Source organism: Taeniopygia guttata, chromosome 3 (assembly GCF_048771995.1).
Source record: "Taeniopygia guttata chromosome 3, bTaeGut7.mat, whole genome shotgun sequence".
Classification (NCBI taxonomy): Eukaryota; Metazoa; Chordata; class Aves; order Passeriformes; family Estrildidae; genus Taeniopygia; species Taeniopygia guttata.
In genome coordinates this window covers 58,868,612-58,888,441 of record NC_133027.1, presented here as the reverse complement: position 1 = coordinate 58,888,441, position 19,830 = coordinate 58,868,612, and the positions used below count along the sequence as shown (strand labels likewise).

Here is a 19,830-nt window from a genome sequence, read left to right as displayed (position 1 = left end):
TACTTAAGCTCAAAATTTAGAGACTATGCTGTTAAGTCTTGTGTTTGACCTATGAAAATGTAAAATATATCTTTGCCCTTTTTTTTTAAATTAAATGAACAAATATGCAAGTCAAAAATATAAAGAACTATATGTGGCATCAGTTCTATTGCTCTTGTAGAAACACTCACACTGTGCAGCATTTCAGCACAATGTAAGCGATAGTTTTTACTTTTCTTTAAGAGTATAGATTAGCAGCACTTGCACTAATGCACTATAAGTAAAGCTCAGGCCACATGCTGTCAGAACATAAACAGAGAAAAAAAGAAATGCCACTAATGTATTATGTGATAGAAATGCAGGATTGGCAGTGATCGAGAACTGTAATTTTTTTTTGTAATCTCTCAATCCCCAGCAATTAAAGTCTATATAAAGTTTAGTAACTGACATCCTACTGCTATCTGTGTAAGAAAAAAGCTCAGGACTGTTTCTATCAAACCTCTAGCAGATGCATCCCATACTAATACCAGAGGAATCTGTTCAAATTGAGAGCTTTGTCTGTTTTTAAGAAGCATCTACATAGAACATACACCCTATCACTCTTGTGCATTTGCCTAGTACTTTAAGAGCTTCTGCCTTTTTTAACCCATGTTCCTGCTTTTAGTTTCTGATAGCTAAAGCTCAGAGCAGCCTTATTCAGGCTGACCTCTAGGTACCCACTTGTTTAGTCAAAAGTTCTGAAGACAGCTGAGCACTTTTCTGCTGTGGACATAGGCAGTGTCCTACATATCATGGAAAAGAAAAATAATTCTGTAACTGAGATTTTCAGCATAGTGATTCAAGTGAAATGATGAAATTACAAAACAGATTTTCTGTATTCCTCAGAAGCAGTTCTATATGCAATGAACTTCATTAGCATTGTGATGACATGGATTCCACTATCTTTTCTAAATTTGACAATGTCCTCAGTAAGTCATTGCAGCATATGTAAGACAAGAAATCAATGTCCAACCCATATGGTGAAATACTTCTGATTTATCAGAATGTTTATCGGAAGACCCACAAAAAAAGTTTTTATCATTGTTTCTATAAAAGCCTAAAAGGACAGGAAAAACATCTCAGGTAGATGCTCGATGAGTGACATAAATTTAATTGAAGAAACAGGCATGAAAGATTGTAGTAGCAGGTGCTATTTTAACTCTAAATAACCTTTATACACCTATGAAGTGCTGACAGAAGTCTTAGCTGCAAAGTCAGTTTTTTATTGATGAATGGGTCCACCCACATGGATTCAATTGTAGGATCAAGGGCATCAGCCATGTAATACTCTTCAGAAACCACAGCATCCCTGTTCATTAAAATGCAGACTTTTGTGCCTGCTGTGCTCCACCGTTTTACACAGGTGTCATTGATTTTAAGAGTGCTAGAACATCACTCCAAATATTTATAAAATGCATCTGTTAACTATGAAGTCCTGTTTTCTCTGGATCTCTAGCTAGGCTCTGAAATGAGTTTTCCTAACTGCTAACTCTATTTCTTGAGTCACTAAGTCCATGTTAAGATGTGAATGGATATGCAGCAGTCCAACATCTCAATACTAAAAGCATTAATTTTACCCCAAAAAGTACAGAAGCAACATTTGATAGCAATATTGTCAAGTACTACTCTATAATAAAATAAGCCACATTTAACTCAGCAGTACAATTACAGTGGTAAAACACTATATAATAAGGCTGGCAGAACCCAGCTTAAGACTAATAATCATACTGAGTCACTGAAACAAATCTAAACATATGAAAGTGTTGAGGGAACTCATCCCAAATATAATATTTTGTAGCCCCAGCCCATTGTCAGAAATGACTATTAGCTAATACTGAATTTCCTGTGAGCTGCAGACAGAAAAATTTCTATTTTGTGCATTCAAAACCGAAGTAAGTGACCATTTCTAGTGGAAGGCGTCCCTACTGAGGGCAGAGGGGTAGGAATTAGATGATCTTTAAGATCCCTTCCAACCCAAACTGCTCTAGGATTTTTTGATTTTTCTTTGCAGTTCTTCTCTCCAATTTGGCTTTGCTTTTCCTGCTCCAAAAAATACAGCACTGTGCTTTGGTCTCTTTATTTAGGCATATGTAAATGAAAATGTTGAAGAAATGGTAAAGAAAAAAAAAGTGAAAGCCTTATCTCTATCACAAGAGCTGTTCACATCAAAATGGTCAGAACCTCATGAATTTCATGATCCAGAATGTTAGATTACAAGATCTTAATCAAATTAAGAGCCACTCCACATCACCACAATGAATTTACTCCTTCTGATGCTGCTTGTTCCATGCTGGGCGTTACAGAAATTCATTTATCTCCATTACACCAGGAACACTTGCTCAGGTGATGTTGGGAAAGTCTGGCTTTCAATTTATCGGTAAGTTCTTTAATAAACTTCCATAATCTCTCATTTAGTAATGCAGGTTAGCTTTTTACACCACTGCAAAGTACACACATACTCATTTGCTGAACTATCCCTTCAAGCCCACATAGCAAAAGCAAGAACATGCTCAAATTTCTTACAGTTCAGATTCCAAAGTTGAGATGCATGAGAGGGAAATGAGAACTCTGAATAAAAAGCTTATTTTTAAACAATTTTTTAAATTAAATTTAAATGTAATTTGAATTACGGTGTTCTATATAAATTGCTACAGAGATTAAAAAAGAATTAAAAGCTATACAAATTAGCTTTATGAGGGCAGAGGGGCATCCTGTCATAGGACAATGTTAAACCCCCAACACATGCAATTTTTAAGTGCTTTTGATACATTGTAGAATATACATTGGTTTCTGTTTCTGAAAATTCAGATTCCGTTGCTCATTAACATGATCAGTTTCACCTATATAACAGCAACAGACGTCATTATTGCAATTTAAAGTATGCTGAAAGAGCTGCAGAAACTCTCTCAGCCTCTAATGCAAAATCTGTCCAGAATGTGATTTATTCATGCCTTTACCCACCTGACGGACAAATCCTTTCTCCGTGTTTGCCTGCCCAACTGTTATTTTGCGCAGGAATCTGTCATTTGTATCCACCACTGAAATAAGGGAAGAGCAAAAGCAAAACATGTTAACAAGGACTCAGGAATATGGGTTTTTTCAGGCATACCTGTTACACATATGAGATTCAACTGCTCCAACAGCATAACCAGATGGCAGCACTTCTGCATATCAGCATTTGCACTGACTTGGTTGCTCCCTTCTAGCTGATACCGTTTGATGAAAGGTTAAAACAACTCAAATACAGTTTATTTGAACAGCATTTGAAGCTAATAGAGTCTTGGTATTCTAACATACTATTTAGTATTTTACCTATGTGAGAAAAATCAGTCTTAGTAGATACAAAGCACCAGATTTACTTCAAATTGTCTGCTTCATCGCTGACTTGTTAAGAACCGACTTTAAGACTGCATGATGTTGGTCAGATTTGGTCAGTTCCTCTTTTAAAGGATGATTATGCTGTCAGATTGGTTCTTCCAGACAAGTAGCTTTCACAAACAGTAACTAACTCCACATCCAGCTGCACAGCATGAGGACAATCAGAGGGTTGGAGCACCTGTTATGAAGACAGGCTGAGAGAATTTGGGCTGTTTAGCCTAGAGAAGAGAGGGCTCTTGGGAGACATTATAGCATCTCCCAGTACCTAAAGGGTCCAAAGAGGAACTTTTTCCAAGGGCATGTAGTGATAGGACAAGGGGATATGTCAGTTCCTACTGAAAGAAAAAACAGATTCTCTTTTTCTTACAGGTTTTGTAGTCCTAGAAATGCTTAAGTTTACACCAACCCTAAAATAAAAGGTGCAAGGTACTCTTGATAAATTCAGCCTGTAGCTTGGTAATGAACTCCATCTTTTGGTAGATTTGAGTCCTGTTCATTTATAAGTGGAGAGTCCAGGAACCTCCAGAGAAGCTGTCAGCATTCAAGGTAAATGAGCTATTTCCACTTTTCCTGCTGCTTTTGGAAATTAAAAAAATCTGTCTGTACAGAAAAAGATTACATAATTACCCAATAACAAGAGAGACTTTGGATGTTAATGAAACCTGAGTTCAGAGTTGTGAGTGAGCTGGGAGAAAACCAAGATTTAAGTCACTGTCCCCCTTCTTGGGGCTGTTGTAAATACCGTGCGTATCTTTTCTCCTCTGCTCGGTCTTTAGTCCCCTAATTTCTTCAGGAATTCCACTTAAGGGACTGTGCAACACAGATTTGGCCAACTCATTTTGGCTTCTATATATACATACAGTCATACTCTAAAATACGACACTACTGGCAGGAATTGCAGAGCATCCTGGTACATGGAAGCTGTAGCCTGGTACCAAGCTGTGGTACCATATGGCACAATGAAGCCATATGGCAAGCTGATCTCTCCTGCAGAATTCTCCCTTCTCTGCCTCGGAAGCTCAGTCTCACAACACAGCTTAGGCAGACCTAAATGTCTTCCCTGTCTATGCAGGCACTCCTAAGGGCAAGAACTCACCTTCCCACCAGCCTGGACAGTGAGCTGATCTTTTATCTGCACCTTCCTCGTGAAAACATGTAACCTAAACACCCTTACCATGAAATTGTAACTGTTCCTGCAACTCCTGGTCGCTGAGATACACTTACTTTCTCACTGTGGTCACTCACTCTCCAAGAAGATTCCAATAGCTGCACTAAGTAGTAATAAAAGTAGAAGTAACTGTCTTTGCCATAAAAGCAGTTTTTCCTTCTCCAAATCTTCCCTCTTCCTTTACCCAAAGTAAACATTTCACTAAGGTTTAGGTTCAAATAAGTGTTGGGTTTAATGTATCCACTTCCTTATCCTCTAGAGATGTAAACAGAATCTGACTATCAGAGAAACACAAAGAAGGGGGAAGCTTTCTCACTTTTCAGTATATTGTATGTTTTCAAGTCAGTGTAAGCTGACAATGAGCGGAACGTTTGTGATACTTCTATGGGAACATGTCCTGACTAAAATTAATTAATCTTTTCAGAAGATCTGATAGCTTAGCTCCTTTTCCCTACAAATTCCCTGGTATGTAACAAGCTTCACAGACATATGGACTGCAAAAACAGTTCTAAATAAAACATTCTCCAAGTTATCTAAACCATTCCTAAATCCAGGTTTTTCTTCTAAAATGTTTAAGGTATGTACATCATAAAGAGCTGTGTGGAACAGAAATTTCACTAACATTGTTTGAGATTAATTAAATAACTCCCTTGAGGTTAACAGCTGTTGAGCAATGTTGCCTTCTCCCAAACCCATGCTGATAAAAAAGAGGAGTCATATTACACTAAACATTTATATTACTTCTTTATCCTAATACAGGTCTTTTCCAGACACACTGTGTGACTAATAAAAAACATCTTACACCACATCCCCAGAATTATCTTGAGAAAAATATCCCAAGTCTGAGATGACATGCACACAAAGGGCACAGTAAAGCATGGCCAAGACTCCTCCCTTCTCAATAGATTCACCCTTTTTTCTGAGCATCACAATATATTACATTTAACAGTGATAACTTCAGTGTTTGAGAACTAAGAAAGAAAATAAAATCCAGTGGTATTTATCTCAGAACTTTATGCAGAGTTTACTTCCCTGAAGAAAAAGATAGGTATAGAAATTGAGGTAAACACTGAAATTTGACCCAGCATTAGAACTGGAAAAAGCAGAGGGTAGTTATCTAAGGGTATCAAAGTGGGTATCAGTTTGCTTGCAACAGCACCACATCTTTCATCTCTTTTTCCAAATGAAGCAAACAACTCAAGAGACTTCAAAAATCAGAAAAACACATAATCCATTAAGCCTATTAAGTCTGTTGAGCTACCCAGACTGCAGAGCTTGGGAGGATGATGGACCAAAATCAGAAAGAATAAATACAAATAATCTAGAACCATAACAGACACAGTTAAAAAAAGAATGGCTAAGATTTGCAAAATGCACAGAAAAGACACATTCAAATGTCTGGAGAGGTATTACCTGATATGAGAGCGACTGGGAATGTATTTAAACTGTCAAAGAAACCTATCTTTCAGAATTTTAGCAAAGTCTCTTGAGTTATTGCAGACACTTGACCAAGTTTAGAGCAACATGCTGCACCTGCATTTCTTATGAATCCACACTTCCCACTTGCAAATTGGTTATTCTTGCTGTTTGAGAAGAAACAGCTCTGATTCAGGTAAAATTAAGCAAATTAGGAGATAAGTTATGATGAAATCCAAGATAAAGTAAGGCTTTCTGACTACATACCTCTTTGCCATGTTATGGTGGATGGGTCAATATCAAGGCGCACAAATTTGCTGATCTCCTCTTCTGTTAAAGCCTCGGGATCAGTCTTGTGTATTCCCAGCCTCTACAGAGACAAAGTTCAAGAAGTGCAATGAAATGGCTTATTTGTTTCAAATGGTGTAGCTGCTCTGGCTTATCAACTCCACTATGTAAGTGCGGCATTTCAATCTTAGTAATCTCCTGTTTTGAGAAAATGCAACATGATCCCACAGTGATTTCTTTACAACTGACATCTTATTAGATATAAGGAATCATCACACTGAGAATAATTCACAGCAAAATAATTAAATTATATTAGAAATTATGATTCATGTATTTGAATCTTATAAAGTCAAACTTTTATTTCCTAAGTTGCAGCTCATGTGAAGAGAAAACTCCTTTTCAAATATAGAGATAGTTGGTACATCATGAATAAAGCAAACACTCCCCCTCCTTCCCTAACCTGTTTTCTGTAAGCATAAACAAGAACAAACTGAAAATATCCCAAAATTCCAATGGAACAATCTCTGAGCCTGACTCTGCCTTAGAGTCAAGCAGGTATCAACCTCATTTTAGCTAACTGACATTCAGCTGAGCAGCAAAAAAGCTTAAAATGTTATGAAGACTCTTTTACCCCTCACCAAAACAGAAGCTACCTCTATCCTTGTTTCCACTCCCAAATTCCAAGTGTGCACTTGGCAGCTGCCCGTTGCCATCCCATGACTGAAACATGGTCAGTGGGGGCTCAGAAGCCAACAACAAACATGGAACTGGTCACAGAAGAATTAGAGCTGTCCTTAGGGGTCATATTTAAGAGGTTCAAATCCTCTTTCTCCTACACTACTCTTCCTCTCTAGGTTTTTATCAGAATGGCATTCTCAAATCCAGACATGTTGTACGCACATGAATTGCACAGGAAGCTCTTCTGGAAGCATTCAGGAAGCAAGATGGGATGCAAAAATACACTGAGCATACAAATGTACCCCTTGAAGGAAGAACACTGTAAAATTTATATCAATAAAACCCCAGAAGTATATGCTACATTAAACTTTCAAGATCAGAAAATATTGCAAAACCTAAGAATGTAAGCTTTCAAATATGACTATACCATAATTGGAAAGGCATTAAAAAAATTCTAACTTTAATATTTCATCAGAAAAGACACAGCATTTAAAAACATTACTGGTTTATTTCAGGAGAAAAGAATAGCAAAAATGTTAGTTGCAAAAATAATATCAGGCTCAGATTCTATTACTCCAAGGATGATGCTTTCAGAAAAATGTCTAGAATTGATATATTTATGAGAGTTTAAACAAACTCAGTCCCATACATCAAATAATTTTAAACAAGTTGTGTAAGAGAATACATTTAATGAAGAGACACCATAATAGAGGAGAGACTGAATTAACAACTTACTCTCAGACGGGCAAGCTGAATAGCAGAAAATCCTCTCACTCCATTAACAACTGGAACCAGCCTATTATACAAAGACTAGAGAAACCACACAAGAAGTTGAAACAAAAAGTTATAAAAAGGTAATGCTTCTTGATTTATTTCACCTAATTTCAGTAAGAACTTCCTAACCACACAGGTTGTGGACTTCTGGTTAGAGACTTAAAAAACAATTCTGAGAAGGTGGCAGGCTTCTGAGCCATGTCTATGATGTAACAGTCTAAAATCCATTTGCCAGAAATTATTGGTTTTCTCCATTTCACCAGAAAAAATTATATATTTATTTTGAAACTGAGAACCTTTTAAAACTTTAGCCAAGATCTAAAGTATTTAAATAATTTCCAAACTGGCCTAAATGTACATTGACCTAAATGTACATTGTGTACAAATGTACCAAGCAAAGGCTACAACCCTGCTCAGTTTAAATGCTGCAGACAACAAGAAGAGTCTCCTTCTTTGATCTTCTCCCTTCCCTTTAAAGCCCCAAGTTAAGATGTGTTTAAGGTCACAATATATTCAGCAGAGGGACAAGGATCTAGTTTATTTTTCCCATAACTCCTTCTCCTTAAGGTACATCATTCCCAACCACACAATAGAAATACAATTTCTAACTTTAAAATGAAGTTTAAAAACTTCAAACTACTGAAAACAATAAGATTATAGGTAGGGAAAACAGGCTTTATTACACTAAGTAGTACAGTCAGAAATAGTTGACAGTGTTCTGCCTGTTATCCTTATCTTAAAGACTACTTTATGATATCTATTTGCCAGAAAAATACATTGTATATGGAAAATTTCCCAGCAGAACATAAAATGGCTTCAGCAACAGTTACTGTTCACATGGTGAAAATATAAAATGATAAACAACATGTTTTTCTCTGAAATGCAGTTTATTGAAAAACTGAAAATAAAAATTGTCATCTGGATAGGAGAAAATAATTCTCACCTTATCAGATTGAGTATTCTCATGCAAGATCCTAGCATCAATAGCAGCAGCCAGCAAATTATTTGCAGCAGTTATAGCATGAATATCTCCAGTCAAATGAAGATTGAACTAGAAAGGGGAAACAACAGGATCTTTTTATAAGAAAATATTTCATACAATTCACTAAGACAAATTAGCAGCACAAATCATTGCTATCTCCTTGAGACTGCAGCTTTGATTGGTCAGCTCTCAGGGTAGGCTAAAGAATTACAGGTGAAAATACACTGGGCCATATGAAGGACTTGTTTTCATCTGAGTACATGGTAAACTACTCAAACAAAGCCAAGAATATCTTCATTCTTTGCTAAGTGATTCAAGAATAAGACGCCAAGAGTTACAGTTCCACATCATTAATACAGAATCAGTTCAGCATTACTAACCACTAACTGACCTGGACCAGAGGTGTGGCTACTGCTGGATGTGCCCCAGAGCACAGCATGCATCCTGGCTTTGAGGCCATATGCCAGCTTTCTGTTAGCTGCAGGAGAACAGCCCCTAACCTCACAGGCATGAACTTTGCTGATACAAAATTTGACAAACAAAGTTTTGTGAAAACTCTGAAATGAGCATCTTAAATTAAGACTTGTGTTACACAGGTACTGTATTTTTTTTTTTTTTTTTTGTCTGACAGAAGGAGTTGGAAGGTCAGTTTTAATGGCACTTCAGAGCTGACATCAGGACTCTGCTTGGACCAGCTGTGCACCATCAAGGTGGTTCCTCACCAGTTCTAGCCATAGAGAGGTTTTGCTGAGCTCTAAATTAGACTGTCTTGGGGTGAAAAAGCTACATGTTTCCAAACAAGCACTGGGAATATCATAAAACCATTAAGGTCCAAGAAAACCTCCAAGATCATCAAGTCAATTTTCAACCATGAATACCATCATGCCCATTAAGCCATCTCACAGACTGCAAGCTGAGGCTGTCTCACCTCCTCCATGGGGATCACTTGAGCGTATCCACCTCCAGCTGCTCCACCTGCACAGGGAAGCACAGGGTCACATCAGTTTTGGAAAAAAACAACTGTCTTTAAACACACAAAGTGAAACATACAGCAATGATGACACATTTTTGGTATTTTGACTTCTATTAGAAGATCAGTGATGCACCCAACTAAACATGATTTCCTTAATCTTGCTGGCTTTTTTTTTCAGCAGGTAGCAAAAAATGAAAGCCTACACGTGATGGTGGTGCAGGCTCTGGCTATGTAAGGGCTACCCTCTGCTCCTTTTCAGATTTAGGACACAGTCATGCACATGCAGCTGCTGGGTGGAAAGGCAGAGCAGTCGCAAGCAAGAACTGCTTCTGAATAAAACCTTCACACCCTCGCCTGAGCACTCATTCCCCTCTACCTTTCACTGTACAGGCAAAGAAATTTGCTGTTGCCTATGCACAAGATGAGTGGAGGGATTAAAGCACTCACACGCACCAGTCTTAGCTGAGAAGCACCAAGCACCAGGAGCCTTCCAGCTGAAACCAAACTCGTTAACTTAAACTTCAGCAAAGCAAAGCAGAGCAGATGGGGAATGCTTGCCCAGTTAGGCACCAATTTCAGCTGAGAAATGGCAAAAAAGAGATTGCATTACTTCCATCATCAGCACTGAAAATGGGCTTGAAATCTGGCTGGGTCTTACCTGGCCCTCAGGCTCTTACAGAGTTTCTAGGCAAAAAGGCAGCAGCCCACGATTAGAGGCAACAGCTCAGGAGAACAGAGAGAAGAGGTTCAGACCTAGCCAAAAGTGTGCTGCTGACACAACTGAACCATAACTGCTAAATTCCTTGTATTGCTTGGAAGTATCCAATGTGGACCATTTCTGAAGGAGTAATTAGACAGTAATATTTAGAAACATATTTAAAGAGTCTCCAAATAGAGGGGTGGCTGGAAGGGTGTGTACTCACAGAAAACTCTTCATGGCTAATTACATCACTCTACCTTTCATTATGTTTAGGCTTTATCTGCATTATCAATACATGTTAAGTGCAAGAACATAGGTATGCACAGGAAGTTGTGTGCAAGAAGCCTTAATCTATTAGTTACATATGTATTAAAAAATCAAATATGCTACTACTGGGACAATCCACTGAGTGAAGCAATTAAAAAATTAAAAAAGAAGAAATAAATTTAAAAAGGCAAAAAAGCAGTATTTCTTTTTAATCTGAAAGAGGTAATGGTTCTGCAAGTATTATGTACCTTTCACTCCAAAAGTAGGTCCTTGAGAAGGTTGTCTTAGACAAGCAAAGGAATTAATGTTAAGGTGTGCAGTAAGCGCCTGAACGAGACCAACTGTGACTGTGCTTTTCCCCTCTCCTAGGGGTGTAGGGGTTATTCTAGCAAAACAAGAAAAAAGATGAATCAAATTCTTTGCTGATGTCAGCCTGGCTAAGGATATCAAAACTTAGAGCTTTTGATTTCAATGAAGAATATTTGTACAGCAAATTTCAATAAGATTACTTTATCTTCACAAAAATACTGCCACAATGTTAGCCCCTAGCTCAAGCTAGAATGCCAATATACATGTGTCTTCTATTTAAGCAATTTACTATGATAGCAGAAAAAGAGAAGATTATTTTGGCAAAAGTTCTAAAAAGAATATATTGAATTTAGACATTTTTATTACAGCACAAAAATCTCACCAGTTTCATTAACAAACCATCCATCATGATACTCTAGGCATGTATTAATATTTTTCTGCAGTAATGCATGAGATCTTTTATTCCCGCTGCTCAAACTTTGAATGAAATAATAGAATATTTTAAGTTAAATAACCAACACTTTTGTTTGTAGAACTCAACTATGCCTCTCCAGCTTCCATGTCACCATAACCCTCAACAATGACAGATCAACTGCTTTTTAAATAAAACAGGACACAAAATCCACTATATTGAATTGAACATGATTTATTGTACAGTTCTGTTTCAGAGATTTAAGGGCAATAGGGGACAATGACTATCACAGTCCATACAAAAGCTCAAAAGCCTCATGCTACAGCTCCCATATTTAGACCATGACTAAAACAGGACAGAATTTTAAAAAGACCTCCAAACTCAAATCAGAGACTCTAACCTCCACTCTGTTCTTGTCCTGAGAGAAGACTCTATTCTTGCCCTTTAATAAGGGGAAAATGACAGCTGATTTTGCAAGTAGAAAACTTCATCAGACTTCACTGAATGAAAGACACCTCAATTTAAATGATCCACCCCCTTCTTTCAACATCAGCACATTTGTTTACGATCCATCTTAAAAGTGTGTGTGGTTCTCTTTCTGTTTTTCTTTCTTGACATGTGAACATATCTCATGGCTCCAAAATGCACTTCAATGATTCTTTTGAGGCAGCATTTCTTTTTCTGATTGGCAAAAGAAGAAAGCCTCAGTCCTTTTTCCATTCACACCACTCTCACACAAATCTTCTCTTCTGGCAACGAGTAACCATTCGTATCTTTGGTGCTTTTTCTAGCTGCAGAAAAGTACTTTACTGAAACTGATGTTAAGAGCTAGTGTTCATTCCCAAGGAAATACAAGATTGCACATGGATCCTAGTCAAAGGGGAACCCTTATCCTGTGACCTCTTCAAAACCTGAGCTGAAACATCTAATTAGAAACACTTCCTTCTCCAACTAGTAATATTTCCAAGATATTGCTATCCTCAGATCACAATTCAAATGGCACAAAAACATGAGTGTAATTGTAAGAATCAGCTTAGTTCAGTCAGTTCACAGACTGGCAAAAAGCGCTTCTCTGTTCCACAAAAGAAAATAGATGACAAATGTAAACTTTTAACAAACCTATCTTTTACAGCATCATCAGATCCCTGGCTTTTACTTTAAAAAAGATACAGTGGATAGACATGTCTGCAAAAATTTAGACAGTTTGGAAGCAAGTCAAATCAACATCTTTATACTGTTATAGGAAAAAAAAATTACAATTCAGAAAAGAAGTCTTTAACTAAAGTTTCAGTGAAATCAATGGGGTTAAGCACATCTATAAGAGATTGCCTGAATTCCTCACTTAGAACTACTCTTATGTGACCATGGGCCACTTATCTGGGCACTTGGTTTTAGCAATTTTCTCCCACATTTTTATAACATTGGATGGCTCACCAGCCTTCAGATTGTAAAACATCATCAATAACTTACTATTCAGACTATTTCATTATCCTAGAATTTCACTTCTTTGACTTAAAATGGAATTCATAGAATTCTAGCAAAATAGCTATGTAGAGCCAAAAAAAATTGAGGGAGATTTAGAGCATATCCTGTATCTATTCTCAAAAGCAGTTTTGGTCCCTGTCATCTTTTTATCTGTATTAGGCCTTCTTATTTCCTTCTGATCTACTGCAGGAGCACAGAATGCTACTTCATTTCTTTTACTTTCAAGTTTGCAAAGTTCAAGTTCCTTTCTTCAAGTTCCTAGAAGAAAGGATACTTTTAATCTCTACATTGTCAGGACAGGGAGCCCTCAGGGTTTCACAGCTGCCACAGAGATAGCTCCCTTTTTTCTCACCTCCTTTTTGTCCCAGGATCCTTACTTTAGAACAAATGAGTTTCTTTCGGAGCACCACATCCAGGTTAACTCACTTTTACTACCAGTTTTACCTTCTCACTACTGTTCTAACACTGGTTTCCCCAAATCAATTCAAATAATTCTTAGCATGGTTTCTCCTTACCCCTTGTTCTTCTACTGTTTCATTCACTTTTGTCTATTGTCCTAATCTCATTTACTTGATCCTCTTATTCCTGTGCATTAAAACCAGATTTAAGGCATATATAAGTAATTCTGAGGCATTACTGTGTTCAAAGACTTAACAAGGTAACAACTTTAGAAGCAATTATTTAAAAATAACAACAACAAAAAACAAAAAGAAAAAACAGTAACAAAACACCTAAAAGAAAACAATTCTACTATGAAAGAGACACCTGTAATAGTTTCTTGGAAGTTGCCAGTAAAGAACTTTCAAAAAAACTCCGTGCACATGATGGCTGCACTACTAACTGAAAAAATTGCATTTGCAGGCCATCCTGTTGGTGGCTACCTCTATTTTTGAGCATCAGACATATAAAGTTCACATTCAAGAGAATTCAGAGACATCATCCCTAGTTATTTACTTGGTTCAGCTCAAAACATGCCAGGTGGCCTGACCTGGCATGCACAGCAACACAGGGACTCTTTACAACTCTTATGAAACCAGTAAAATCAAAGACGCAGCCTTAATCCAGCAAAGGAAATGAAACTGCAGAAATGAAACTGCAGCTGACAAAAGCATAACCAGAATGCATGTTGGTAGCATAAAGAATAATATCTACTTGCCACAGAAGAAAACAATACACAGTCAAGTGTCATGCTCTGGTAACTCAACTGGCCTATTCTAACATGACACTGTAATATGAACCAGAAAGCACTGAGAGTTTTCTATGGGACAGACCTTTTTCCAGAAAGCAAAAAGAGAATCACACCTCTGCTCTTTGATCAAACTAGCAGGAAACCTCAAGAGCTAAAAGTTATTTATTTATTCCAACAGTTACCAAAATCTCAGCTTTAACCATTAGTAAAAAGAAGGGGGGAAAAAAGCACCTGAAATTTAAAGAAAATTCCATTCCAATAATTTTCCTTTGAAAGTTTATTTTAAATATCTTCCCTTTTGTACCAGCTCTACTTTGATTGGGTTTTATAAATAAAATAATCCACTTAATCTGTTTTGTGGACATTGAGCTGTTTTTGCTGGCTACACTACTGAGCCTACACTTTTGCAGCTTAGGTCACTTGCTCGCATGGGTATAAAATTACAACTGCCAATGGCTAACTTGTGCAATGCTGTGTTTTAACCTTATGCAAATTGAGGAAAAACCTCATTTAAAATGCAATAAATTTTAATGAACTTCAAGAGACTTTAACAGCCATTTGCATTATTCTTCAAATTTCTTTAGTATGTTTTCAATCAAAACACAGAAACCCCACAATAATTTTCCGCCTAAAACTTTGCCACCTACCAAGCAGTCATCAGCTCCTTGGCAAAGTAAGTTTTCCCCATAACATTGGAAAGCCTTCTCTCTTTATGTATATCAAAACAAAGATAAGAATATGCAGACTTTTTGCTTGTTTGTTATACATCACATTAGCTTACAGCAGAACTATTTCTGTGGGAAAGCTACACGAGGTCTCCCAAAGAGAAAATAAACAAACAGGGAGACGTACACTGCACCAGCTGTAAACTCCTCACAGCTACGCCAGCCACTGTGACTCCAGCAAGAACTTTACTGGATATGTGACAATTCTCTTTCAAATTTCCTATGTTCAATTCATAGGTATCAGCAGACTCAAAGATTTTAATGAGTTCCTAATTTGTGTGATATGCATGGAAACCTGTGAAAGTAGACTATAGAGGCCATGGGCAACTGAGTTCCCACCCACACACATCTCCCATCCTAGATTACAACTGTCAGAAATGTACTTCTGAGCACAGAAGTATTGCAACTCCTGTTACCTCGTCCAGATGAGGTTATGACAATGTTGCAGTGGCATCCTTGGGTTGGGACTGAAGCTTCCAAATACAAAAGCCCAGAGATCACTATGAAGCTAAAATGACCGGGCAAAGACAGGAACAGACTGAGGAATCCTCCATTACGAACTTTCATAATGCACTACAGACTCATACAAGACAATCCCAATCAGGAGCTCTGTAATGACATGACCAATACATGACAACTGTCTCAACTATGACTTTACCTTGGACTGTCAAACAATTCAGGGCACCAACACAGGGGTATTTTCCCCTCTTATCCCTCCTTGTATCTTTCATCTAATTCTTGTTTTCATTTTTTCTTAGCTTTTAAGCACCTTGCAGCCCAAGGGACACAGTAAAAAGACATACAATCTATTTTTGTTTTCCTTCATTTTTACCTTACTGAAAAGGTGGTTAATCACAGAACAGTCTATTACTGTTAGGAGAAAAGTACTGATTTTAAATTTTCCAACATTTAAAATCCAACACACTTCTTGTTAAAGGCAGAATTGTATTTCATAGTTTTCCCACTTTTTATTCTTCCTCATCTTGCATTTTTGAAGTTAACAACTTTCCAGAATTATCCACTAAAAGCCACAACACTGGAGCATTTAGAAACAAGACACTGAAACATACACACACACACAGAGATAGATTCTAGCAAACTGCAGCTGTAATTTCATATTGTGTCTGTGAATATGTCATTCACATGCTTGAAGGCATGATTAAGTTACCCTGAACACTAAACTTAGTTCCTAGGTCAAGTACAAGCTACATTCATTTGCATGCTCTCTGCTGGCAATGAGTGGAGGCAGGTTGAGTTAACAGATCCTGTGACATATTATTTAGCACACTAAAATCCTGTTTACAGGCAGTTGATGCCCAAGAAACAATTATTCCATGATAACTTGTGACTCTGCCCTCACAGTGTCTTACCATGAGCCCTACAGCAAGCCAAACACAGACAAAGAAAATAAAAAAACAGTAATGAAAAAAAAAAATATATAAAAGAAAGGTCTCCATACAGAAGTAAATGGAATTTATGAAGGAATAAATTCTTCATTCTGTTTTCGGGCGTCACAATTTGTTAATCAAACTGCAATATTTCAGCATACAAAGTTTATAATGGATGAGACACTTAGCCATGTTTACTCACATTTAGAAAGAACAAAAAAAGACTTTGCAGTTAGCAACTTTTTAAAGAGACATAAATACAACTATCCTTAGAGATAAAAAGGTACATTTCAGTTGCATTTTCCTGCTTAGAACAAGAAGTTTGGTATTTAGCATATCAGGAATAAACTAGACATGCATTTGCAGCAAATATTTATAAATTCCTAGACATTGTGAAACATTTAAATCTGAATGTGCAATTAAAGGCACAAATGTTGCTGGCTGCACCATGGATGGAGGTTGGAGGTTTTGCAGTTTCTTGAATACACACATGTAAATGCTATGCCCTTTTCACACACAATTAGTTCCCATCATACATTACAATTATTTCCCCCAGAACCGTAAGTATAAACATATATCTTAACTATTTCCTCAGAAGCACTGATAATTTACTCTGAAGGCCTACACCGCATCATTCTAAGAATTTTTAAATATCTTTGGTTATTGTAAACAAACATAATAATCCAAATGGCAGGTTCTGGTTGACCTTGCCTTGGCAAGGGAGAGAATGAAGGCAAATGAAGATACTATTACACTCCCCAGTTTCCACACTTCAGTGATACTTGATTTTCATTGCATTGAACATTTCCCCATCAGAGAGAGTTCCCTGCTTTGTTTAAAATCATTGTCATCTGCAACACCCATTTCAGCAAGGGAGAGCAGCTGAGAGTATATAAACACACAAAATATTATGTATATTTTATACATACTGTATTTCAAAGTCAAGCTTTGAACTCTCTCAGAAGAGAATGTTCCCACTATGGTAGTGACCTTGCCCAAGCACTCCTAGTGCAGCAGATGTGGCTTTGCACCAACCCCACAAGATGCAATGACTTCAGAGATGTTACAAATAGCAACATATTGCACCATTGGGTTGGGTAGGTACCAAACCCAGCCCTTTTTATCTGAACCATTCTGTATTGGTACATTTTATGTAAACTTAAAAAGATGATACAATTTTCTGCTTTTTACAAACTTTTTATCTTGCTGGTCAAAACTTCTGCATTTCTTCCACATGTAGATACACTTCTTTCTGTGACAACTGCTTGAGACACGTTCTTTGAAGGAGAATGGGAGACAAAGCAGTGTGAAGAAATATAAGCACTGGTGCATTCAATCTGACACAATTATAGCCCACCCGAATGGGGCTTTGCAACTTGCTATCTTTGCACCTCTGGACATCTTCAAATAACCTCTTCTTCTGTGAGAGGTTTGTTGCTAGGGAAGCCTGGATTGGTCTGCAGCATGATGACCAACTGATGCTGTTGACATCATGAGCATGAAAATACATGGCAGCAACTTTCTTCAAACTCAGTCAAATGCTGAATCTGTTTTTGTTTCTCCAGTGCCACAAAAAAATCCAAACCAAAATAAAACTATGCCAAAAGATGCCAAATTTCTCTTAACTGCTTCAGCATCCTTCAGGACTATCTTTAATGCTGGACTTCTATCACATAGTTTGAGGAAAGCTTCATATCTTGCCTGCCTCACCATTGTGACATCAAGTCAGACTACAACAGCTCTATCTCAGACAGTGCGAGAAATCCAGGTTGCTCCCACAGGAAGGCAGTAAAGCAAACAGTTTGAGAAACACTAATCAAGGTGAGGAATCAGTAGGTCAAGGCAGTCAGCAACAGCCTTCTCCTTCTGGATCAGCCAAAACTGCATTTTCAACATGACTGGTTTTACTTAAAAGGAAGCAACCAATACATTAACTCAGAATATAAAGAACACACTGCAATTTAAATATTAATGAAAACCTTCACATATTTGTTCACAAGTAGAAGTTTCCACTTAGTAAACCAAGTGAATGAAAAAGTTTTGTCATTGAATGCAAGAAAAACCTGAAGCTCTTCAGAAGAGAAGTGCATAATTCCTGCTGAGCATTGCATTTACTGTAACCGTGGGAAAAGCAAGCAGGATAAGCCTGCCTGGAGACATGTCTACATTTCAGAGAAAAAACACGGCTTTTTAAACTTTGTAATCTGTCCCTCAATTTAAAATGTATTTATTGTTAATATCAACAGATTAGCATGTAGCTTCTGTTAATGTTTGTTTATAAACAGCCACAATACAAGCAGCCTTAAATATCCAAGTTAAACATTTAAAATTCTGATAAAACAGTAAGAAAAACTCCACTCACCAACATTTCACAGAATCTTACAACAAATTACCTTTTATAAAATATACTTTAATTCAGTAATACGAGTTTGGAAGAAAAGCTGTGCTACTTCAAAAAAGTTCAAAACCTGCTCACTTTCAGAAGAGAGTAACATACAGATGAAAACATTCAAGATTCTTATTTGTACAGAGTATAAAAAAGATGTAAGTTGCCTGTTTATATTAATAAGAGAGGAAACAGCGGACATTAATGACATTACATAGCATTCTTACCCAGCAACTAGAACATATTTTCCATCTGGTTGATCCTTTAACCTTTCCAGCAGGGACAAACGTACTTTGGCTTTGGTTTGGCCATAGATCTCAATTTCATCTGTAAGCAATCCTATCTCCTTGGCAAGTACATCAACAGCTTTTGGACTCTGTGCTCGGGAAATCTCAATATCACTGGAAAAGAAAACAAATAGGAGCCAGGAGATTTCTCTCAGCTTAGGTGGTCGACGACAGAACACAAAACAACAGCAAATAATCCAACAATGGAGTTATTGTAATGAGTTTTTCAATTCTCTCTCACATTTTATTAACCAAACCTAAATATTAAGTATAATCTAATATAACATAGAAAATCTCGTACAGACTTTGTTAATTGTTACAATCTCACAGACAGCTGTTGTTTAATCAGATTCCAAATATTACATAATGCTTTCATATCAAGCTAGAAATGTGTCTGCTGGATGCCCAAGCATGTCCCACTGGAATAGATGTTTCTGGATTTGTTTTTCCCTTTTGTTCTCCTGCCTCACAGCATATTTCAGCACATACAATTTACTAAAAAGTGCATGCATTCCTTGGCCAACAGTCACACAAACACATTTGCTAAACCCAATGCTTGTGCATGCAGTGCCTTTCATCCGAGGGCAGCACCAACATCGAGCTCCCCATGAGGACACCAAAGGAAACAAGGCATTTGCAGACCAATTCACGCACTTCTAAAACACAGCTAAACTAAGAATGGCCACAGAGCCACAGAGTCTAAAGCACAGGGCACAGCCAAGACATCCAGTGAGCTTAAAGAACTACCTCCAGCAAGGGCAAGCAGCAGCTGAAGCAAGCCACAGATTCCCTGAGGGGATGTGGCTGATTGTATCTGCCGTTCCTGACCTGGACAACCTGAGGTCTTTGGATTTAATACTCCATTACAGATTTTTCATTTGTGAGCTTCACCTAGTTGCCCATTATGTCCACATAAGCACATAGCAGCTGTAAGCTCCTGCAGCACGGAAGCCCAAGGCCTGGCAAACAGGATGTGAAGAGTTGTCTCCTTGGGCTTTGAATTGCTC

At 37.5% G+C, this 19,830-nt stretch overlaps 1 protein-coding gene across 5 annotated transcripts in view; it reads right to left on the bottom strand.

The window, feature by feature from the left end:
• The window catches only part of MTHFD1L (methylenetetrahydrofolate dehydrogenase (NADP+ dependent) 1 like), a 145,270-nt gene that overhangs the window by 101,184 nt on the left and 24,256 nt on the right, over positions 1-19,830 (bottom strand). For 4 of the 5 annotated variants that reach the window (XM_072926936.1, XM_072926937.1, XM_032747316.3 and 1 more), the window contains 7 exons: positions 18,764-18,937; positions 10,891-11,027; positions 9,631-9,677; positions 8,664-8,771; positions 7,682-7,756; positions 6,248-6,350; positions 2,980-3,056 (listed from right to left, as the gene is read on the bottom strand). In XM_072926936.1, the coding sequence (XP_072783037.1) occupies positions 2,980-3,056; positions 6,248-6,350; positions 7,682-7,756; positions 8,664-8,771; positions 9,631-9,677; positions 10,891-11,027; positions 18,764-18,937 (721 nt within the window). Of the gene's footprint in view, positions 1-2,979; positions 3,057-6,247; positions 6,351-7,681; positions 7,757-8,663; positions 8,772-9,630; positions 9,678-10,128; positions 10,862-10,890; positions 11,028-18,763; positions 18,938-19,830 lie in introns of those variants that run through there. The other variant, XM_030268012.4, reaches the window with a different exon arrangement.